The sequence below is a fragment of the Pinus tabuliformis genome, chromosome 1_1 (genome assembly GCF_031772625.1).
Source record: "Pinus tabuliformis cultivar Carrire ecotype Pingquan chromosome 1_1, CPIR1, whole genome shotgun sequence".
Taxonomy (NCBI): Eukaryota; Viridiplantae; Streptophyta; class Pinopsida; order Pinales; family Pinaceae; genus Pinus; species Pinus tabuliformis.
The window spans coordinates 875,732,905-875,758,488 of record NC_142297.1 but is presented as its reverse complement, the minus strand read 5'-3'; the positions used below and the strand labels follow the sequence as shown (position 1 = coordinate 875,758,488).

General features: G+C 39.2%; 1 protein-coding gene across 1 annotated transcript in view; it reads left to right on the top strand.

Annotated features, from left to right (window-relative positions):
* ATRAD17 (RADIATION SENSITIVE 17) overlaps positions 1 to 25,584 on the top strand; it is a 372,391-nt gene that overhangs the window by 150,449 nt on the left and 196,358 nt on the right. Inside the window, exon 7 of the mRNA XM_089392953.1 lies at positions 20,781 to 20,837. Within this exon, the coding sequence (XP_089249079.1) occupies positions 20,781 to 20,837 (57 nt within the window). The remainder of the gene's footprint in view (positions 1 to 20,780; positions 20,838 to 25,584) is intronic.

Below are 25,584 nucleotides of genomic sequence, written 5' to 3'. Positions count from 1 at the left end.
AATGATTCTTCCTTCTATGATAACTGTTAGTGATGTCTTTTTTCTTTCTAGAATTAACTTCTTTATGTTAGTGTGTTCTTCAATCATCAAACAACTATCAAAACAAGAAGATCAACAAAATACAAGTACACAAGATGTAGGCTCCTAGCCAGGGCAAAACCTCTCCTCTTGAGAGGAAAACCCTTCAATCTCTTCTTATAGATATTTCAATTGACGAATACCAAGACCCTTGACAAGGACACTTGACACAAGTTTACCTTCAAGACACTTGTCACTATCTCTTGCACTCTTCGGCCTTCATATCACAGTCTTCCTTCTTCGCACTGTATCACTTCAGTCCTTCTCCTTCGCACTGTTATGGCACTGTCACTTAGAGAGTCTTGGTCTCTTTTCTTCGCAACCCTAGACACAGTCTTCGACTTCCACTGATCTCTTCCTTCGGTCCACAAGGGCCTCTCTGACTTCGGTCTCTTTCTATCATAGTTACACACTTGATGTAGCCCTTAACTGAATTTTCACTGTCCTAGAACAATCTTCGTTCCTTCGCTAATATGATAGAGATGAGACAGACTTAGTCCAAAATCATTTGAGACATTTATGCACTTGTAGTAGCCTTCCTTCCTCATTGTATTACCCTTATCTCTTTGCTCTGAGATCCGTATTGTTTCAGATCAGATGTGTCTGAGATGCTTGTCGTTATGAGGTCAAGTCACTCTTTATATAGTGACTTATGCTTGCTATCTAGGCCGACATGAGATCCTGGAGATAAGCCGACTTTTCCTTAAGGAGAATATTGTCTTTCTTTTAGCCGACTGCAAGAGGGGTAGTGACAATGTCTTGGAGTGCAACTTTTACATAAATGACATGTCTTCTACATGTGTAATGTGACTTCATGACTTCTTAATTATATTTATGACAAGACAACAAATTCCTAAAGACATCAAGAAAGTCTTTGACCTATGAAAAACACTTCTTGCTCATGAAACCCATGATGCAAGGAATACAGTAAATATATTTGTTTCTTCTTTACATAAAATCATAGTTACATTTCATTATGAAGACCGAACCTAGTTACACTTTCTTCAACACATAATGGTCTTCCCTTCTATAATGGGCTTTGGCATGTGCTAATGTCTCCAAACTCCAAATGGGGTTAACCAAGTATCCCATTAGGTGGTTTCTACTTATAAAGGGGGTAACATGTCCAAGGTACATCCTTTAAAAGGTGGTGGTATGTGATAAAGAGGTGAATGGAGTAGGGGATGAGAAGGGGCAGCTCTGGGCCACATGCTGGGGTACAAGGGTAGTTAGTAGAAGGGAAGCCCACACTTGGATATATAATGTATAGGAGGGAGTAATTGTGGGACATGAGGTTTTTGTGAAAATTTGGAAACGCAAATTTCTACTACAACAATTGATTAAGTTACTTCTATTTGTTAAGTACTGAACAAATTATTTACTGCTTCCTACAACAAATACCAAAACTAATACATTACAACCTTTACCAATTAAAATTATATGCGGAAACAAGAAACTGAGCAAGAAAGAAATACACAACACATTACACCGTTATTTTTGGACAAATGTCCCCGGAAAAACCCAATGCGGGAAAACCGGTGCAACAACTAAGGATTTGTATTATTAAGCAGTAGTTTTCTGAATACAATTCGTTGGATGCCCACCCGCCTATCCGATACAGAGAGAAACTGGACAAAAAGAGTAGTGAGATGATCTCACCCTGTCACTGGAAGAGCCGACACTGATCTGCGCTGGAGATGAGCCTCTGTGCAGTAATGCGTCAAGCCTACGCAATCACTGCATCACTGCTGCTGGGATTGCGTTGCACCTCCTTCTAATCCTCTGTTGGCTGGAAACTGCAGCTCTCAGGGCTCCCGGTCTCACATCCCGGCTCCAACACTAGATTCTGATTGTTCCTCAACAGAATTTCGATCTCCCTTTGAGGCTCTGCGTTGCCACAACGTAGCTCTGTGTGGCCCAACATCAGCCTGTCTAGATGTCTCTCTGCCCTCTCTACCTTGTACTCTCCAGTCCAGGAAAACTTCCCTCAGAAACTATCCCTGCTCGTCACTTCAAGAAATCTCCTCAATCGATTCTCTAGCAATTGCTGCGCTGCCCTCTCTGAGAAATTCGATCTCTTGATCTCTCTCCAATGTGTTTTCCAAATGCCCATCGAAGTCCTTATAATCCTCCAGTTGAGTAATCAACGGCCTAGATTAGATTCTAATCAATGGCTCAGATCATTTGGACTCAATCTCCATCTTCTTCTAGAAGTTTCACCCTCAGTTTGATTAATACCCTTTAATTATTTTAATTTCCTAAGTTTAGACTTAGGCACCCATTAAAAATAATTAATTATTTTAATAAAACTGTCTCCAGGTGGAATTTCCCAAAACGATTTCTGGGTATTGTGGAATACATGTGTCCTAGCCTCCCTGCAAATTTTGAGGCTTAGAGCACATCCGATGCTACCAGAAATCGACAGTTTACCGACCATGATTTTTCCACCATTCTTTATATGTCTTTTGCCCTTTTATGATTTTTCTTTAATTAACTACTCGAGGCTCATGGGGTAAGAGCATGATGTGTGAGATATAACTGTGGATACCCCCTTTTAAGGTAGGGCGGTTCATTGCCCACCAGGGGTTGGGACAATCATGGATTCCTATATGATGAAGGACGCTCAGAGAACCTATAGGAACTAGGGTGATGGACATGATGATGGGGTAGAGCTCATGTGTTGGCTTTTGCCAACGTGCTAAATGTGTTTGTCTCGACCATCTTTGCATTTTGTGGTACGTTTTCCTGTTGAATATGGCCAATTTTGATTTTGCTTTTCTTTTTAGCTGCATCAACCTCCAAGGCATCATTCCAAGCTTGATCCAAGGTGTGGGCAAGGGGAAGGGGAGAGCTAGCCCTATGTGGACCCAGGTGGGAGAAATGATGAATGGGGGAATAATGAGTTGAATGGGGGTAATATATGTGGATGAGGGAGCGGGACCACATAACCAAAATCAGGGTTTCCCGTGAAATACCATCCCTAAAGCCAAATGGTCAATAAAAGAGATCCCACCAGACTAGAATCGAAGGTTGATCATCCAAAGGGGACTAGGGGACAAGAGCACAAACCTAGCCCATTCTTTCCGCCAAATCCCCCCATTAATCCATGCCCAAAAGTGTCCATGATAAGCAAACCACAATACTCAATTACCAAATGACAAGGCATACCTTTAGGTTCGAGAGGCCCACTTTCAAACATATGATCATGGCAGATGGGTGAAGGACCACATGGCTGGCTTAGGTGGCAGAGAAATGGAACAATGAGCTAGTTGGTGGCTGCAGGGATTGCCGACTGAGGACCATCTTGGAGAAAAAAACTCTCGTAGGGATATCACCCACAAAATGGTGGGTAACAAACCCAAAGTGCAGACAAGGAGGGGGAGGCTAACCCTATGTGGACCTAGTGGACACATGTGGACCCGGATGGGAAAAGTGATGAATGGGGTTAAAATGAGCGGAGGGGAGTGATGTATATGGTGTTGGGAAGCGGGACCATGGAACCAAAATTGGGATTTCCCATGTAGTGCTAGCCCTAAAGCTAATGGCCAGTAAAGGAGATTCGACAGGACAAGGATACAAGGCTAACCACCAAATCGGGAAAAGGAGACAAGAGTACATACCTATCCCACTATTTCCGCCAAATCCTCCCACCAATCTATGCCCAAAAGTGTCCATGATAAGTAAACAAAATTACTCAACTACACCAATGGAAAACCCTACCTTCGGGGTCAGGAGGCCCACCTTCAAACATATGATCATAACAGATGGGCAAGGGATCACATGGCAGGCTCAGGTGGCAGAGATGGTGGCACATTGAGCTATCTGGAGGCTGCAAGGGGCTGTTGGTTGTCGGTTGAGGACCATCTAGGAGAATTTTTTTCTCCTATGGACACTACCCACTAGATCACTTAAATAATTAAATTATTTATCCTTAGAAACTTAGCTCAATAGTCAACATTAATTAATGTATTTGTCCTAAGTTAAACTTAGGAAAGAGATTATAGAAGTCACTTACTCATGAACAAGAACCTAAAGAGGCGATCTAACATCTTCTGCATGCTTGACACCTAGCCTATGTAGAAGCACCTATTCGAGCTATTAACATCAATAGAGAATAGATGAAAAAGTCTACTAAATCAATTCATTATCACGCCAAAAGTCGTTGTTTAAGAAACACCAGTGTACATAATATGACATTTGGTCCATCAAATTGTCTAAACTCATATACTAATTTAAGTAGTGTTAGTAAACCTGATGTGGCGAATTCATTTGGTGCACTTAACTACCACATACTTCACAATTCATGGCGACAACTCCAATTGTTAGTATTAATATTTTGCCACAAATTCCCTAGCCTTTTACCACCATAAAATCTTTGAACATTGCTAAGATTGGATTAGTTAAGATCTCCCCTGACTCCTCCAGGGTTGATCGATTAGGAACAAAACCATTAAGGCCAACCTTTCACGACATTTCTAAGGGTTGGCTAGTGCATTTGGGACTGTTGATGTTTGTCGATTGAACAGGTGCTTTGACATAGGTCTAAGTGTCTAGATGTGCGGAAGTCGTCCACAACCTTCAAGCTTGATACATTACTTCTTAAGGTTAGAGGTATGGTAGAGGTTGGGAGAGATCTTCCTTGGTCAAGGGAAGTATGCAGTGGAGATTCTGAGGAGATTTGAGATGGAGGACTATAACCCTATGGCTACACCTATGAAAACCAATTTGAAGAAGTTTTTGACTTTAGATTCAGAGTTGGCGGATCCCATGTTGTATAGATAGTTGATAGGGTCCTTGATGTATTTGGTAAACACTAGGCCAGATATGTGCTTTGTTGTGAACACCTTGAGTTAGTTCATGGTGGAGTCGAGGCAGGTGCATTGGGTAGCAACGAAACATTTGTTGAGGTACTTGAGAGGTATAGTGGAGTATGGTCTGAGGTATTTTGTAGTTGATGGAGTGAGCTTGTAGGGATATACAGACTCAAATTGGGTAGGGAGTGTAGTAGATAGGAAAAGGGGCCTCAGGGTGTTGCTTCAGTTTTGGATCAACGATGATATCTTTGTTTTGAAGGAAGCAAACTTCCTTGGCACTCAGTTCAACATAGGTAGAGTATATGGAAGCAAGTGTGGTGAGTTGTTAGGCCATTTGGCTTCACAAGTTACTTGCAGGGTTATTTGCTCAGGAGTTGGAGCCCATAGTCATATATTGTGATAATTAGAGTTTTATCAAATTCTCTGAGAATCCAATGTTCCATGATAGGTCCAAGCATATTGAGATTAGGTATCCGTTCGTCAGTAACATGATCCAGAAAGAGGTAGTTAAACTCCAATATATCTCCATAGATGAGCAGGTTACAAACATTTTGACCAAACCCTTGGTCAAGGGAAAGCTTGTGTTTTATAGAGACAAGCATGAGTGGTGCAGAATACCTTCCTCGGTAAGAGGGACTATTGATGTTTGTAGCTTAAATAGGTACTTCTGCACATGTTTAAGTGTCTAGATGCGTGGAAGTTATCCAAAGCCTTCAACATTAGGAAATTCACTTTAATTAAAGGAATTATTAAAGTGAATTGTCTTTTATTAAAAAGTGAGTTTAATGTCATAATATGCAAATGTTTTTACATTAGTGAATTAGATGGATCTCGACCGTGGATTGGGAGTTAATCTCAATTGTCAATCTCTTTGGAGATTAGGGTCATGGAAACTTGGTCATCAATGGTTAATTCATGTAGTCAACAACCTAAGATTATGAAAGCAAGGTTAGGTGAAGGAGAAAGACACAAGAAAGAGTGATTGAGACATGAAAGACAGTGACTCAAGGAGTAACTTGGAGAGTGGTTAGGCTAAGGGAGAGAAAACAGTGCAGCAGCAAGAAGAAATTCAGATTCAGAAAATAAAGTGAAGGCTGTTCAGCAAGGAGCCGTGCAGATTTTCTGAGCATCAAATCCGCAGCAAGAGAGCACACCGATTGCATGTGTCGGGCCAAATGAACATAGGAGAGGTTGCACATGCCACAGCAGGATAAATTGGGATGCACATGTGACAGCAGGGCAAAGAGAGTTTGCACGTGGTGTGCAAGTACAAGTTCAGGTGGCACATGTGTTGTGGCCCGTGGGTTTTGGAGCAGGCAGGTTGCACATATGGGGTGCAGGCTGAAAGGTTGCAGGAATGCATATCGGGTTTCTTCAGGGGCAGATTTGCCAGGTTTTTATTTGCCGTAATTTTTCCAGTAAATTCTTTGTGGGCCATTGTCCCAGTAAGGGAGTGCTTGTAATAAAGGAAGTAATTTTGAATGAAGAGCCAAATTTTGAAGGGCAAATATTTCTGCGTATGTGTGGAAATTGATTAATTTGCTTCCGCTGAAATTTTTGTTTTCTGCCAGTTAAAAATCCCAGTAGTGCATTTTATTCAGTAAGCTGAAAATTAAAACTGAAAATCAGCAAGAAAATTACTATGAAGTAATTTTCCAATTTGCTGGGGCTAGAAAATTTAATGAGGACCAGTACAGTAAGATGGGTGCAGAATTGCATAAGGCAGGCACATGACCTGACCTACATCAGGATTGAAATGATCCAGACCAATCTTGTAGGAAGGGTTGAAGAGGACCTTACTAGCTGGCTGTCTGGATTGATAGGTGCAGGACCAACCCTTTTAACTCAGTGTTGGCCAGGACCTTTCTGGGTTGACCAAGAATTTAATATTTGGTGAGTGTTAATTAGGATTAATTTAGTGCACTCGTAATCTGTAAACCTCACATCTAGACGTTTTCTGGCCATGAATTTTTATATTTACAACCATATTAATAAAGGGAAATTTTTGGAGAAATATAGTTATTCAAATCATAGTAACAAGATTCAGCTGTATTGACTTTTGCTGTATGGAAACTCGGCACTAGAACAAAATTTGGTGAAACTTTTTGGTTCAGTAGGAATACAGTACGGTCAACTTACTTCTGATAAATTTGATAGTATACCTTATGTATTTGATTCCTGTTGACTCATAAACCCAAATAACAAGCTGAACAAGAACCTCAAAAATATTAAGAAAATCTTGAGTACATCTATAAATATAAATTAACCATAAAGTCAATTCGGGTTATCATGGGTGGTTGGGAGGAAGGAATGGAATCCTCACCACCCAGGTTCATTTCCTCTAAGTGACATGACAGACGTTGACAATATTGAGTCTTGACAGTATACATATATTCATATGGAATATACAGCGTTGTACCTGTGAAAAAAAACCACAAAATTTTAAAGAAATTGATTTTTTTCCTTTTTATTGGGAATTATTGACGTAGAAACTCTTCAAAAATTTGTAAGAAAATGCATATTTTAGTATATATGAGATATTAACTTCCGTATTGGAGGCGTACCTGATTTTTTTCATTATGTATCCTTTCTGCATCAAATTGTATTTGAATTTGAATTCATACATGAATATTGCGACCATGGTTCAAATGTGCTTTTACAAGGTAGGTAGCCATTCAACTTCTTTTACAAAGCCTTTTTCTTGCCTAGGAGGTAGCATCGGACGTGCTCTAGCCACGAAAATTGGTGGAGAGGTTAAGGCACATGAGATCTCCAATACCCAGAAAGGGTTTGGGCAGATTCTAAACAGTTTGGGAGATATTAAAATAATTAATATTTTTAATGGAGTCCATAAGTCTAAACTTAGGGAAATTAAAATATTAATGTGAATTAATATAAAACTGTGTTAGAATGGTCCAAAAGTCATGGATCAAGCTAGATCTAATCTTAGCTGTTGATTAGGGACTTAATCTCGGCCGTTGATTTGTCCACGAGAAAAGTATAAGAGGAGGCTTGAGGGTCACTTGGAGAACACACCAAGAGATCAAGATTTCGACTTTTGGTGGCTAGGTTTGCTGAGAAAGTTGAGAGAGCGATCATAGTTGCAGCTGAGGGGCAGTGAATACTTAAGTAGAGAGGTAGAGATAACACCGGGAGGATCAGCGCAGTAGCCAGAGAGAGGGACGTAGAAGCAGCCAAGGGTTCACGCAGAGGTAGACAGGAGCTGCGCAGTGCCTAAGAGGGCCAGCGTGGGTGACGCAGAGGGCTAGAGGACTGACGTAGTGCCTCTAGAGGCTGACATAGGCCAAGCTAGAGTGACGCTGGGCTAACGCTGGGCCAGAGAGAGGCTGACGTAGTCCCTAGAGGTTGACGATGGGGTTTCGTGGGGCAGATTGGAGCTGTGGAGCTACCGAAGTGTTTATCCGGTGTTTCAGCCGAAATATTTACTTCCGAGTAGAGAGGTGCTACTACCGAGATTTTTCTTTGTTGGGTGAGCCGGATTTGGCACCCAGATTGTATTCTGAAACTGCTTAATAAATCAAACCCTCAGATAGCAGGACCAGTTTTCCAGCATTGGGTTTTTTCGAGGACATTAGTCAAAAAACAACGGTGTCACTTGTGTGCTTGTTTCTATTTCCTTCAGTTGATGATCTGTAATATGTTGAGCATGTATTTATATTTATTTCCAATATTTACATGGTAAATAACTTGTTAATTAATAGAACAAGTAGGTAGGAATAAATCAGTAAAGTGCATGAAGGATTTCTAACGTGTTAGGCTTAGAAATTCCAACATGGTATCAGAGCGTGGTTGCAGATCACAGGAGAATTGAGGACATCAGCCGAGCATAGCAGCAACAACAGAAAACAGCTGTCCCGAGTGACAAAAGTTATTCCTAGCAGAGTAGCAGCAAGGAAGGGGTGACAGAGTGCCTGTGTCATCAAGATTAAGCCAAGAAGAGGTTGCGCAGAGGCTAGGAGGGCTGACGCAGTTGGCTGAGGAAGTTGATTTGCTGGTGCCGGGATTGCGTAGAGCCTAGGAGCTCTAACCTTTAGTTTGCTGGGGTTTAGGAGGCTGTGGGTAAGTTGCAGAGCAGAGATGGTGGGGTACTGTAGTTAGAACAATACCTAATAGGATAAGACCGAGGAGGAGGGAGTTGTTGCCAAGGCGGATATCTAGCCAAGGAATCCGGATTAGTGGTGCAGTTGCATAGACGATCGGAGTGGGGCAACTCGACGTTGGTAGAGGGATTTCCAGAAGGGAAATCAAGACTCAGAGGGAGCCGAACAGAGAACTTTCAGACGGGAAGTTGAGAGCCTCAACAGGGGTTGAACAAAGAACTTCTAGGAGGGAAGTAGAGGAGCAACGAGATGGTAGTGAACGGGGTAAGAGACCAGACAGACTTGACGGAGCCTCAAACTTCGTAGTCTGGAAGGCCAAGATATTATCCATTCTAGACAGGAATCGTGTCAAGCACTCTGCCTTGAGGACAATAGCTATCCCAGTTGACCCAGCTGATAACGACAAGTACGAGGAGGCAATGGCGAGGGCCAAGAGCATCAATAGGGTCAAGGACCATGTAGTACCACATATTGCTGAAAAGGACACGGCAAATGAGATGTGGGAGGCCCTAAAGAAATTGTACTAGCATACTTTTGTGCAGAGAAGGATGTTACTAGAAAATCAGCTGCGATCATACCGGATGTAGAAGGGAGAACAGATCGACCCATTTCTCAGTCGATTGAAGGAGATCCGGGATCGACTGACTTCCATAGGGGCCACGCCGGATCAAGAATTGATGTTGAGAACAACTTTGAACGCAGTCTCAGAAGACTAGGATGTGTTTGTCCAGAGCCTACTGGGCAGGTCGATCCTTCCAGATTGGGAGGAAATGTGGGCTGCTCTTTGCCAAGAAGAGATAAGAAGGCTGAGCAAGGCAGGAAGTAGCGGCAAGGGGATCATAATCAAGGAGGAGGGGAGGTGGATGCTGCTTTAGCATCTGAGGGAAAGTAGGAGAAACGAAAGAAGAAGGACCTCTCCAAGGTCAAATGTTTCCACTGTGGGGAGCTGGGTCATTATGGGACCCAGTGTCTAAGGAAGAAGAGCAAGGGAGAGGCCTTCAAGACCAAGGCTGCGTCAGCAAGGGCAGAGGAGGAAGTGGAGACAGACGATCACTGTGCCATGAGTGCACACACACCACTTGAGCGGAAATGGGGAGACATTGAGCTGTAGTCAGGCGGACTACAGGCGATGAGGGGCAGGATCCTCGAGGTACCCAGCCTCTTGGATTAGACCTTGCTACGGGCGCCCCGGAGAGGAGTAGCAGTACTGGCAATGTCAGTAGAGACAAATGCGGATGGAGTGACAGGGGGAGCTACAGTGTAGGATTCCCAGGACAACGCAAGGCTAGCAGACTGCAACAGTGCGAGAGGCACGGGAGTGTTGCACCAGTGCAGGATGAAACAGAGAGGTGTGCAATAGTGCGAGATGCATGGAGTTGTTGCAGTAGTGCAGAGGTCGGAGAGGGAGCACTTGTTAGTGACAGAGGGAGCTTCAGCATCAAGAGTGTTTCTAGCCTGACGGAGATGTCAGAGTTGGGGGATTAGTTACTTACTTCTCAGTAACTGAGTTGCAGTGCAACAGTTAGCAGTGGTAGTGCTATGGGCAACATGATGCAGCATGATGAGATGGGTGGCAGTGTAGATGCAGCAGTGGTAGTGGCAGGGCCATGGGCAGCAACACGGATGTAGAGGGAGCTGCAGCACGGATGCAACAGTGGCAGTGGCAGGGCCATGGGTAGCAGTTCAAGATGCAGTAGTGCAGAGGATGTTGGGCAGCAGGACTAGCATCAACACAGGGACCGATGCCAAATGATTAGAGTGATGCTTAGTGAGGAGTATTACTAGAACACAGTCCTCGTTAAGAGGGAGTGTTGATTTGGGGTAGCATCGGATGTGCTCTAGCCACAAAAATTGGTGGAGATGCTAAGGTACATGAGATCTCCAATACCCAGAAAGGGTTTGGGCAGATTCTAAACAGTTTGGGAGATATTAAAATAATTAATATTTTTAATGGAGTCCCTAACTCTAAACTTAGGGAAATTAAAACATTAATGTGAATTAATATAAAACTATGTTAGAATGGTCCAAAAGTTATGGATCAAGCCAGATCTATTCTTAGTCGTTGATTAGGGACGTAATCTTGGCCATTGATTTGTCAACGAGAAAAATATAAGAGGAGGCTTGATGGTCACTTGGAGAACACAACAAGAGATCAAGATTTCGACTTTCTGGGGCTGGGTTTGCTGAGAAAGTTGAGAGAGTGATCAGAGTTGCAGCTAAGGGGCAGTGAATACAGAAGTAGAGAGGCAGAGATAGCACTGGGAGGATCAGCACAGTAGTCGGAGAGAGGGACGCAAAAATAGCCAAGGGTTCATGCAGAGCCAGCCAGGGCTCACGCAGAGGCAGCCAGGAGCTACGCAGTGCTTAAGAGGGCCAGCATGGGTGACGCAGAGGGCTAGAGGACTGACACAATGCCTCCAAAGGCTGACGCAGGCTAAGCCAGAGTGACGTTGGGCTAACACTAGGCCAGAGAGAGGCTGACGCTGGGGTTTCGTGGGGCAGATTGGAGTTGTGGAGTTGCCAGAGTGTTTATCTAGGATTTCAGCCGGAATATCTGCTTCCGAGTAGAGAAGTGCTACTACCAAGATTTTTCTTTGTTGGGTGAGTCAGATTTGGCACCTAGAGTGTATTTTGAAACTGCTTAATAAATCAAACCTTCAGATAGCTGCACTGGTTTTCCCACATTGGGTTTTTCCGGGGACATTAGTCAAAAAACAACGGTGTCACTTGTGTGCTTATTTTTGTTTCTTTCAATTGATGATCTATAATGTGTTGAGCATGTACTTGTATTTATTTCCAGTATTTACATGGTAAATAACTTGTTAATTAATAGAGCAAGTAGGTAGGAATAAATCAGTAAAGTGCATGAAAGGGGGTTACAACAATTAAATAGTGTTATGAATAAATATATAGGAAATCATGTGAATGATAATAATCATAAATAATGATTAGTTAATTAGTAATTAGGTTGAAGAGTCATGTCTAAATGAGACATGACTCTCCATGAAGAGACACCTGTTTGGTATATAAGCAAGCCTCTCACTCTCATTGTATCATCATTCTTATTCATACATTTAATATACATTCTTGTATCTCAATAGAAATCTACATAATCCAAAACTTCTGGAGTATTTAACTTAAAGAACGCTTTGTTTGGTATCAAAGCCACGTTTGGCTAATCACCAGGCCTTTGGCCATCAACCTGTCGTCAACTGTGTTGCTGTCGTGATTTTGGGCATCAACCTGTCGTCAACTGTGTTGCCGTCGTGATTTTGGCCATCAACCTGTCATCAACTATGTTGCCGTCGTTGTGATTTTGGCCATCAACTTGTCGTCAACTATGTTGCCGTTGAGATTTTGGCCATCAACCTGTCGTTGAGTGTGTTGCCGTCGTGATTTTGGCCATCAACCTGTCGTCAACTGTGTTGCCGTCGTGATTTCCAGTGTTTCGTTACTAGTTTTGGTGTTTCTCCAGCTTGCTTTTAGGCACTAAAAAAAATTAAATTTAATAAATAAATTTTAAAAAATAAAAGGGAAATAAATATAATAAAAAGAAAAGAAAGAGGTCAGAGTACATATATATTGAAAATATTGAAAATTCATAAAATAAAAAGTATAAAAAAATCAAAGATTTAAAAAAAGATAGGAAAAAAATCAAGTTCAAAAAAAGAAAAAAAGAAAAAAGAAAATAAAATAAGTACGTATAAAGATTAAAACTAAATAAATAAATAAATATAGGGCGATGTAGATGTAGATTTTGAAGGAGAACATTCATATATATACAAAGGTTCTACATTATTGATAAAAAGTGCATGATAAAGTTAAGAGGGAATCTTTCCAAATATATTTAAAACTATATGTAAGAGAAAGACGAGTAAATAATATTATATCATTAAGTGGTTTACAAGCCTGTGGTTTTAAAAACCCTAGAAACCCATGGTAATTGCCCATGGTATTTTAAAAGTAAAAGAAAAACAAAAGGAATACAAAATCTCTTTATGTGAATGGTAAGTTTTACTTTTAATGTGGTATTTTAAAAGTAAAAGAAAAACAAAAGGAATACAAAATCTCTTTATGTGAATGGTAAGTTTTACTTTTAATGTGGTATTTTAAAAGTAAAAGAAAAACAAAAGGAATACAAAATCTCTTTATGTGAATGGTAAGTTTTACGTGGTATTTTAAAAGTAAACGAAAAACAAAACGAATACAAAATCTCTTAATGTGAATGGTAAGTTTTACTTTTTAAGTGGAGAATATTGACCAAGATCTTAGAAATCCATGGTAATTGAATACAAAATCTTTTTATGTGAATGGTAAGTTGTATTTTAATAGTAAAAATAAAACAAAAGGAATACAAAATCTCTTTATGTGAATGGTAAGTTTTACTTTTTACGTGGTATTTAAAAAGTAAAAGAAAAACAAAAGAAATACAAAATCTCTTTATGTGAATGGTAAGTTTTACTTTTTACATGGTATTTTAAAAGTAAAAGAAAAATAGAAGGAATACAAAATCTCTTTATGTGAATGGTAAGTTTTACTTTTTAAGTGGAGAATATTAACCGAGGTTTTAGAAACCCATGGTAATTGCCCATGGTATTTTAAAAGTAAAAGTAAAACAAAAGGAATACAAAATCTCTTTATGTGAATGGTAAGTTTTAATTTTTTACGTGGAGAACATTACCTGAGGTTTTAGAAACCCACGGTAACTTCCCATGGTATTTTAAAAGTAAAAGTAAAACAAAAGGAATACAAAATCTCTTTATGTGAATGGTAAGCTTTACTATTTACGTGGAGAACATTAACCGAGGTTTTAGAAACCCATGGTAATTTCCCATGGTATTTTAAAAGTAAAAGTAAAACAAAAGGAATACAAAATCTCTTTATGTGAATGGTAAATTGTACTTTTTACGTTGATATATAAAGAGAAGTATTATATTATAAAGGGGTATTTAAAGAAAAGTTCAAGTCATAAAATTATTGAAAATATATATAAGTACAAAGCAGGTATTATTATAAAAGGTTACATAAGGAGAAAATATCGTCAAAGTGAAGTTGAATTTGAAACAATATTTAAATATTCTTTTTAAAGTACAAAAGGAAAAAAAATTAAAGTTTAAAGAGTTATATGAAATTTAAAAATTAAATACAAAGGACAATAAGATATTTAAAAGAATCTAATTGAAACAATATTTAAATATTCTTTTTAAAGTACAAAAGGAAAAAATAACGTAAGTAGAAATATCTAAAAAAAATACAAAGGAGTTTTGAAATATTAAGGTATCCATAAATAAATTGGATATTAAAAAAATAAAAGGAGTTATAAAAAAGTTTAATATATATATATATATATATATATATATGTTGAATTTTCTAAGTCTCTCTGTTAGAAAATTAATTTGTGTTCTAACCCAGTTTTATATTAGTACTCATTAATGTTTTATTTTTCCTAAGTTTAGACTTAGGAACTCCATTAAAAATATTAATTATTTTAATACCTCCCATACTTGGTACAATCTGTCCAAACCGCTTTTGGGTCTTGGAGATCTCATGTGCTTTAGCCTCTCCACCAATTTTCATGGCTAGAGCACATCTGATGCCACCCCAAATCAACACTCCCTCTTAGCGAGGACTGTGCTCTAGTAATACTCCACACTGAGCATCACTCTGATTATACGGCATCGGTACCTGTGCTGATGCTAGGCCTCCCCACCTAACATCCTCTGCACTGCTGCATCCTGTACTGCTGCCCATGGCCCTGCCACTGCCACTGCTGCATCCGTACGACAACTCCCTTTGCATCTGTGCTGTTGCTGGTCCATCCTCCCAACACTGCATCTGATACTACATCCCTCTCTCATCACGCTGCATCGTGCTACTGCACTGCAACTTAGTTATTGAGAAGTAAGTAACTGATCCACCCACCTTTTGACATCCCTGTCAGGCTAGAAACACTCCCAATGCTGAAGCCCTCTGCCGCTAACAAGTGCTCCCTCTACTGACCTCTGCACTGCTGCAACAACTCCCTGCATCTCGCACCGTTGCACACCTCTCTGTGCCATCCTGCAATGGTGCAACACTCCCGTGCCTCGCATTGTTGCAGCCTGCTAGGCTCGCGCTGTCCTGGGACTCCTGCACTGTAGCACTCTCTACCGCTCCATCTGCATCCGTTTCTATTGACATTCGCCAGTCCTGCTACTCCTCTTCGGGGCTCCCGTAGCAAGGTATAATCCAAGAGGTTGGGTACCTCAAGGATTCTGCCCCTCATCGCCTGTAGTCCTCCTGACTACAACTCAATGTCTCCCCACTTCTTCTCAAGTGGCACATGAGCACTCGTGGCACAATCGTCATCCTCCTCGACTTCTTTCTTCGCTCTCGTTGGCGCTGCCTTCGAGTCAAAAGCCTCTCCCTTACTCTTCTTCCTCGGACACTGGTTCGCATATAGACCCAATTCCCCACAATGGAAGCACTTGACCTTGGAGAGGTCCTTCTTCTTCCTCTTCTCCTGCTTTCCCGCAGATGCTAGAGTCACATCCTCTTCCTCTTCCTTCTTGATCCTGACCCCTTTGCTACTACTCCCTGCCTTGGTCAGCCGTCTGATCTCTTCTTGACGAAGATCCGCCCACATTTCTTCCCAATCCGGAAGACTCGTCCTGCCTAGTACGCTCTGGACAAATGTCTCCCATTCCTCGGAGAATGCGTTAAGTGCGGTCCTTACCATCAACTCCTGATTCGGCATGGCCCCTATGGAAGTTAGCTGGTCACGCATCTCCTTCAACCAATCTAAGAAGACATCTATCTACTCTCCCTTCTACATTTGGTATGACCTTAGCTTATTCTCCAGAAGCATCTTCCTCTGCACGGAAGTATGCTGGTACAATGTCTTCAAAGTGTCCCACATCTCCTTTGTCGTTTCCTTCTCGGCAATATGTGGGACCACATGATCCTTGACCCCATCAAGGATGATACACTTTGTCTTAGCCGTTGCCTCCTCATACCTTTCATTAGCTACCGGGTCAACTGGGATAGCCATTACTCTCAAGGTGAAGCCGTTGATACGATGTCTGTCTAGAATGGACAAGATCTTGGCCTTCCAGGCCACAGAGTTGGACGCTTCGTCCAACCTATCCTGATCTTTCAGTCCATTCACGACCATCTTGCTACTCTTCCGTCGACTCCTATGAGTCTCTTTGCTTCCCGTTTGGAAGTTCTCGGTTTGACTCCTCCAAGTCTCTTTACTTCCCATTTGGAAGTTCTCGTCTGGACTCCCTCTGAGTCCCAATTTCCATCCTGGAAATCCTTCTGCCAACTGTCAAGTTGCTCCTCTCCGATCGTCTGTGGAACTGCAACATTGATCTGGATCCCTTGGCTAGAAATCTGCTTCGGCAGCAACTCCCTCTACCTTGGTCTTGCCCTGTTAGGTACTGTTCTAACCATAGTACCCCACCAGCTTCACTCCCGCAAACTGCCGACAACTTCCTTTGCCCCAACAATTGAAGGATTGAGCCTCTTGGTTCTGCGCAATGCTGGCACCGGAAAAATAGCTCCCTCAGCCAATTGCGTCAGCCCTCCTGGCCTCTGCGTGAGCCTCTCTATGCCCTCCTCAGCCTCTGTGTTGGGCTCTCTCTAGCCCAGACTGATGACGCAGTCCCTTTGCCTCAACCCTTCCTCTGTTGCTTCTGCAAGGATCATCTACTGTCACTCGGGATAGCTGATTTTGCTGCAAATGGTCTGCTCAGCTGATGCCTTCAAATTCTCCTGTGATCTGTAACCACACTCTAATACCATGTTGAATTTTCTAAGTCTATCTGTAAGAAAATTAATATGTATTCTGCTGGTTTATTTCTTCTACTTGTTTAAATTCGAACAAGTTATTTGATACATTTAAATAACGAAAATAAACACAATACAGTCACAACATCTACAGATCATCAACTGAAAGAAAACAAGCACACAAGTGACACCGTTATTTTTGGACAAATGTCCCCAGAAAAACCCAATGCGGGAAAACTGGTGTAGCTATTTAGAGGGTTATATTATTATGCAGTCTATCTGAGTACAACTGGGTGCCTAACCGGCTCACCCGACAAAGAAAAATACACGGCAACAATACCTCTATATTCGGAAACAGGTATTCAGAAAACCTGTCCCATGAAACCCTCTCCGGCACAACTGAAGCTCAGCGCTGGCCCTTTTGGCCTCTGCATCAGCCTCCTGCTGACTTGCGTCAGCCCTCTGACCCTCTGCGTCAGCCCTCTGAGGCACTGCGCAGCCTTTGGGACCCTCTGCGTCACTCCAGCAGCCTCTGCGTGGATGACGCAGTCCCTCTAGCCTCTGCATGGATGACGCAGTCCCTCTGGTCTCTGCGATGTCTCTGCCAAGCTCTGCATAGCCTGGACTAGTTGCTATTCTCACTCTCTTTGCTTTTGCGCTGGTCTCTCAGTATTGTCTTTGCCTCTCTGCCTTGTACTCACTGCCCCTCGCTGCTGATCACTGATTCAACTTTGCTTAGCAACCTCGCTCTAGTAAAATGAATGACTGATCACTCTGGTGTGTTCTCTAACTGACCCTCAAGCCTCCTCTTATACTTTTCTTGTTGGTCCTTCAACGACCGAGATTAAATCTCTAATCAACGGCTAAGATTAGATTTGGCTTGATCCATGGCTTTTGGAACCTTCTAACCCAGTTTTATATTAATACTCATTAATATTTTGTTTTTCCTAAGTTTAATATTAATACTCATTAATATTTTACTTTTCCTAAGTTTAATATTAATACTCATTAATATTTTACTTTTCCTAAGTTTAGACTCAGGAACTCCATTAAAAATATTAATTATTTTAATATCTCCCAAACCGGGTACAATCTGTCCAAACCATTTATGGGTCTTGGAGATCTTATGTGCTTTAGCCTCTCCACCAATTTTCATGGCTAGAGCACATGCGATGCTACCCCAAATCAACAATATATATAAAATCAAGAAGGATATTTTTATAAGAGATATAAAAGGTCATAAATTGGATACTAAAAAAATAAAAGGAGCTATAAAAAAGTTTAATATATATATATATATATATATATATATATCAAGAAGGATATTTTTATAAGAGATATAAAATGTCATACAAGGAAAATAATAATATTTTATTATAGAGATTAAGAAGGGGTTATCTTCAAAAGCCCTAATTTCATCTCGAAAAAGGCAAATGGAGTCTAATTCAAAAGGAATGGAAGGAAAATTCTCCTATAAAGATATTCCAATTGTAAATTTTAAATTATTTACATTAAAAGGGTGTATCCAAAGGAAAGAGATTAACATCGCCATTAATCCAAACATTGAAGATAATTACATTAATATTAATTTGGCAAATCAACTATTAATTCTAGAACCAAATATAGGCGAACGAGAAGGTTTTTTTGGTGGAAAAGAATATGAAATTAATGATTTACAAGTGACAATTGATCATTATGAGTACATATCTCAATTCTGTGTCGTAACTATGCTTGACAAAGAGGTTGACATAATTCTCAGTCGACCTTGGTTCAAGGAATTAAGTACGTTCATTCTAAACATAGAAAACAAATTTTTGATATTCCCTTACAAGAAGAAGATGGCCATGTTCCAAGACATGACAACAAAATCAAAACTGATAATGCTTTTAGCAAAAGATCTTAAGGATATTTCGAAACTAATGTCTTAAAAGAATCCAGAAACAGTGTCAAAGAAGCAGAAAGAGCTTGAAGAAGTCATATTCAACAAAAATAATGAAAATTCATGTTTGAAGGAACATAATCAGAAGTTACTTACACAAGTAAGAAAATGTAAAGCTAAGAAACACCAGTTAGAACAAGAAAATGAAATTTCTGAAAGGAAATTCAACGAAAATCTATCAGGAAAAGAAGAGGAATGTTTATGCTTAAAGAACCTTAACCAAAAGTTATTAGAACAAATCAAGTGTTTAAAAATTGAAAAGCTTGAATCCAAAATAAAGTTGACTGAGAAAATGAGGAACTTTTACGTTTCAGAAACCATAATCGAAGTTTACTCACTCAAATTAAAAAACTTAGGATGACAGGAAATCATTGGAAAATAAGTTAGAAGAACTTATCATGAAAGAAATGTCGAAGTCGTCAATCCAAGTTGAAGGTAAAGGAACGAATACCGATCCAGTGAATATCATAACTCAAGAAGAATGCAAACTAGTTGAAGAAAAGACGCACTTAGATGTTGCAGTTTAGAGGATAAACACCCCAAGTGAAGGTTTTGTAACCAACTCAACGACATCGTCACCTGAATTAAATCAAACAATTTCCACACGCTTAATAAGGGAAAATCAAACCAAAAAAGTTCCCTATCGACATTCGAATCATGAGAGTAGACAACTCAACCATGCTACGTATCGGGACCATTCAGAACAAAAACAACAAATTGATGTTCTAGAGAAGAGTGATGTAACCTCAATCTAGTCCTATGATGACAAGCCGTTACAAAATTCTAGTGATCAGAATATTCCACAAAAGATTAACTTAGGATGGTCTGACCCTTTCTCAATGCGACAGTTTTGTTTGTCACTTAGAAGATCATATCAACTTGTATCGATGAATATGATTGTTCTAAGACGAAAAGGCATTCGAAACCAAAAAAGAGATCAAGCCTTTTCATTGACAAGCTTTGAGGACAAAGCTTTTTGAGGAGAAAGACAATGTTATGAATAAATATATAGGAAATCATTTAAATGATAATAATCATAAATAATGATTAGCTAATTAGTCTTGAAGAGACATGACTCTCCATGAAGAGACACCTGCTTGGTATATAAGCAAGCCTTTCACTCTCATTGTATCATCATTCTTATTCATATATTTAATATACATTCTTGTATCTCAATGGAGATCTACATATTCCAAGTCTTCTGGAGTATTTAACTTGATGAACGAACTTTGTTTGCTTCAAATAGTTTGTGTGTTCTAGTTTTTGAGTACATTTGATGATGCAAGTATTTTTTGTACCTTTCATACTTGGAGTGAAAGGTCACTAAGATAGAACTAGATATTTAGGTAAATGAAGATTTTATAACATATGGGAGAAATCTCTGCTAATCAACCCCATTATTAAGGTTCAGTAGCCTTTTGTTGGTGGAATTACCTGTTATCATGATGCAGCAAGTTTTCCCTTCTCCAATATGGGATGAATATCATTGCGTGTATTCACCTTACAGCATTTAAATAGAATCCAGGCCACAGGGAGTGCAGGTGATATCTATTCTGCCAAATTTGCGTAGGAATTTATCCTGGCCCTCACCACATTTGCAAGCACAGACACAAAAGAAGCACAGGTACAAGCACAAACATGTCATTTGGGACTTTAGAATCACACTGGTTTTATCAACCCAGCAAGCTGCCATTTTAAGTTTTAACATAAACTAGCCACTTTTTTAGACAGAAAGTGAAGTTAGAAAGAATCTCATTGTGATAAACTTTCCAAGATGTGGAAATTTCAGCTGCAGATGTCAGACAAAAGATGGTGCCAGTAATTGAGCTTGTTTTAAGTGAATGCTTCCCACAATATGTTTATTATGAGAATGATTCTTGCATTTCTCCTTCAAGATCTATTTTAGTGAATACTAACACTACAGTCTTGCCATTTTATAATAGGTTGTAGTTTTCATGTTAGATGGCATCATCACTGTCAATCCTGTTGGGTGCTGTTATTTCAGTCAGTCTTGTTTGATGACACTAATAATGATTCTTGATTTTTTTCATTGTGCAGCAAAACACTGGAAGTCATGTTCTTTTGCTTAAAGGTCCAACAGGAGTTGGAAAAACTGTATGTACCAATTTTTTGATTCAATTTTGTGACTGTATTTATTGTCGTTAGGTTGTGATATTAAAATTTTGTTCTTTCGTTTGTGTAGTTTCCGTGCTTGGTTGCTACCAAGTGTAAGAGCTTGAAATCCTCACTTACCATAGGTGTTGTTTGTTGGGCTTTCATCTTATCCTTGACAATTTTTCTATGGTACTAAAAATGTGTTTTTTCTTTGAGTGCTACAGAAAACTTTATTTTTTACATTTTTAGTGCATGGAGATTCAATTCATGAATTCAATTCAATCACAATTAAAGAATTTTTTAGCCGATAGTAGTTTTCATCCAATTTTAAAATGTTTTACTGTCTGTGATACCATCTTTGCAACTTATTTGATATAACTGATAAAGAAATAAAGTAATTATATTCTTGGGGCATCTAATTATCTTGTTGACCACATATACAAGTCATTACAAGATAAAATAGACTACAAGAACAAATATGCCCAGAGAAAAAACTGCAGTTAATATTTGCTTCTGCATTCCTGAGTATCCCACTGAAGTAGTATGTAGACAACCGGTATTGTCAGCTAAATTCTTTGATCCCTTCCCTGGTGTTAATATTGCTGATATCACTAGTGAAAGAGATGTTCCTGGTTAATCTTCTTTGAACTCTTCTTCAGCATCTTTTGGATTCTCATATACTTTCTTTCTAGTCTGCTTCATCCTCTGATTTTCTAGCTTAACTTGTTTGTTTTGCTTCTCTCTAAATTTAATTTTTTACTTCCATAGTCCTTCCACTTCATTTACTCATCATAAGTTCACTTTTAATGGTAATTTATATGGGTGTTTGTAAAACATAAATTGCGGATCACTGAATTTAAGTATTTGACGAAATTTTCACTTTCTGATTTTCTAGCTCAATTTGTTCGTCTTGCTCCTCTCTAAATCTAATATTTTACTTCTATGGTCCTTCCACTTTATTTCCTCTTGACATAAATTCACTTTTAGTGGTAATTTATACAAGTGTTTGAAAATCATATGTTGGGCATCACTGCATTTAAGTATTTTACAAATTTCCCAATGGTCTCATAAAAATTTCAATCTCCCATTCTATTTATACCGTGACCAGGGCCAGTGACTCTAAGTCCAAATCTTCTGAAATGTTTTCATCAAAATAGTGACTGTAATAAAAGGCAACAAAGAATGTCAAAAGGGAAATCCTCATTTGTTGTGATCTGTACATAAGGTGAATTATGGAACCTTCAAAACCCCAGGAAACAAACAATATCCTAGTAAAAGGTGAAATCACTGCTAATTAAACCATATTGATAATGGAATGTCAAGCAATAAAAAATCAACATGTTACAAAGGAGCAATAACGTTTATATATCAAATGATGCAAAGAGGCGAATGTTCGACTCGTGAGAAGAAATATAAAGGTTTATTCCATGTTCCATATTATCAATGAGAGATGGAAAATCATATTACCAAAGAGAGATATATCAGTAAAGTTGGAAGTGGAAGGCATTAACCAAAATTGTCCAAGGTTCTTCCAAAATCACGAGGATTTATGTTTCATATTGATTTATAGAAGGAAGGGGTCTATTTTAAGTGAAGTTTATATTATAATTTAAGCCCCAGTATAATTTGAGTAATTGTTAGTGGGATTCTCACAACTTTGTGCATCCACTTAGTGTTATAGAAGATAGTTAAAGCACTATTATTCAACTGTAGAATCAAACACTGCATACCCATATCATAGTGAGGAACGGAAAAGTGAGTAAACTCAAAATAATATCAATTAAAGAATTTGCAGATGGTTTAGAATCTAGATGCCTCGCTACAGAAGTTGATGAGTTATAATGTGAAATAGCAAAATATCAACAAAAATGAGCAGAAATCACAAAAAAATAGAAAAATGCAAGACCTCAAGAGAAATTTCAAGAAGGTTTATTGGATAAAGACAATTTTAAACGAGGACAAAGATATCAACTGTCTGAAAGTTCATTGTCAAATTTTGCTTACTGACGTTAAAATATTTAAGAGGAAGGATTTACATCTTCCAATGTTTGATATATAAACATTAACTGATTTTGTTGAATTAACAACACTTGCAGAAGTCAAGGTACAAATGATGGATAGGGAAATTCTCACATATACAGTGGGGGACTGGAAAACCAAATGTTGCCAATAAAGATTTATCTATTGTTGATAAAGACAAGCCATTGATCGACAAGGAAACCCTTATAGATCAAGTTACAGTTGAAGGCCCATTTGCCACTGTTGATGAAATTGTATTTTAACATAAAAGTAATGACCAATGAATAGATACCAAAGAATCACTTTTCAAGTTTGTCTATAACAAAGAAGTTTGACTATTAGATGTTATTGTTATACTAATCATGCAAATCATTGCATGTAACATTTAATGGACCAACATCAATTAAAATGAAACTCATTCAAGAATTCTAAATACTGGGACACTAATTTGACCTATTTCCAAAGGTATATTAAGAAGTACTATTGCCGCAAAGGTATATTAAGAAGTACTATTGCCGCAAAATCTGCCAGGTCTTGTAGAGGGTTGCTCTACAAGGAAAGCACTAGAGTAAGTGACAACAATGAGGTGTGGCCCACTGTCACCACGGGCACTACCACCTGTTGTTTACGGACTTTCACCAATGGGAGGCTTCTTAGTAGATAGGTCACCTATGAGAGATATTCTAGGCTTAAAGGTTTAAGGGGACACAATAGGCTCTTAAAGGATGGTTCAACCAATGAGATTAAGGCAATTCACATCCCTTAGAGAGGCCTAATTAGGGCACACTAGACCTAGGGCTTTAGTAATAGCAAGCAAGATGGATTATCCTAAGGTCAATGTGCCAAGGAAAGGTTTCCAACAATGGATATTAGCAAGACAATGGCATACGAAGCCTTCAAAAGGTCCTCAAGTTGCTCTACAAAATAGGCTCTTAAAGGATGGCTCAACCAATGAGAGTAAGGAAATTCACATCCCTTAGAGAGGCCTAATTAGGGCACGCTATACCTAGGGCTTTAGTAATAGCAAGCAAGATGGATTATCCTTAGGTCAATGTGCCAAGAAAACGTTTCCAACAATGGATATTAGCAAGACAATGGCATATGAAACCTTCAAAAAGTCCTCAAGTTGAAGCTTAGCCAACCTAGGGCAAGAGAAATCAAAGCCTAAAATGGATAGATTAGTAGAGTTTCACGGAGATTAGGGTTTATGGTTGTGAATTGTCACCCTATAAGCTACTGGCATTTCTTCCAATAAGAATTTTTGCTTTGGTTTTCAAAAGGCGGAGCTTGAATGTAGATGAAGTTCATTTTGTGCCAAGAAAACAAAAGGCTCAATTTAAATTGAAGGCTCAAGTTGGTTCCTTCATAGCAAATGCCAGAGCAGCTAATAAAGAAGTAGAGAATTTGTTAGCCCAAATGAAGTTTAAATTGAGTTTCAATTGGCATTATGATCCAACTGGAAAAATCTCAGCCATCAGACTTGAACAAAATTTGCTCATATTCATGCTTCAAAGCCAGAAATTGAGCAGTTTGCCAATAGGGAAGTTTGGGAGGAGAATACTCTGCAAGAAATTTCAGAAGAACAGGTACCAACTCAAACAATTTAAACTCCTCACCTAAAGGAAAAAGAGCTTAAAAGAACAATTGGAAGCATTTCTCCTACTCCTTCAGGATCAAAATCAGCAAAATTTAGAGTGTTCAAGAGAAGGAAAACCAGGGAGACAGAGGAAGAATCATTTGAGGCCACAACTACAGAAGTGCCAACAACAACAATGTTAGTGTCAAGCGAGCCTGTATTTTCTTTGAGACAAATGGAACCAACAATATATGATCCATCAGTTTCTCCTTCTTCTAGCAGTCAGAGTATATTTACTAGATTCATAGAGATAAAGAAGAAGAATGAATCTCTGAAGTCTGCCACTTATTCATATTTGTGGAAGAAGACCACATCTACTCAAAACATATTATTGTCTGTATTGGATCCTGACAAGTAGTAATTTCAGTTGGCTTTCTTAGAGCCAAAAGTTCCAATTCCAAAGACTGCTGAGGATTATAAAACTTCTCTTTTTACTTTTGATACAAAACAAATTCACCCTATAGACCAAATAGATTTACATAAATAAGTTGGTGAATTCGGCCATGACTGTTTCAAAACTGCAGAGTTCTTCGAGTAATATGCACATTCAGGTCAAGATAGAAAGAATGTCTTCTCCCTTCAAAGATACGAGGGTTCAATATTTAGAAGATATCATCAAGTTAGGATTGGATCCTAATGATGGTGATGCCACACAAGAAATAATAAAAAATAGAAATGTTGACATTCAAGCTTTGTACAGGAGACTCAAGTTACCCACTACAGAACATCCTTAAGCTCAAGAGGTGGGAGAGTTAGTGAATGAAAAAGAGACTATGTTGCGCATGATTGTTGAACATAATTTATAGATACAAAGGGTGGAGGCAGAGATGGAGAAATTAGTCAAAGAAAAAGAGTAGATTGTTAGCACTATAACCCTTGCAGGAGAGACAAAATCAGTGGGTGATGATTCAATAGAGTAAATATAAAAAGCGATGGCTGATCTATCATTGAGAAATGTAGAAATTGAGAAGTTGAAGGCATCATTGCAAAGGCAGAGGAAAATAAGATAAAAGAAGACAATGCATACATTTCAGAGTTGCAAAAGAATTTCAAGCTTACAAAGCAGCTTGAAAAATATTTGGATGAATTAGT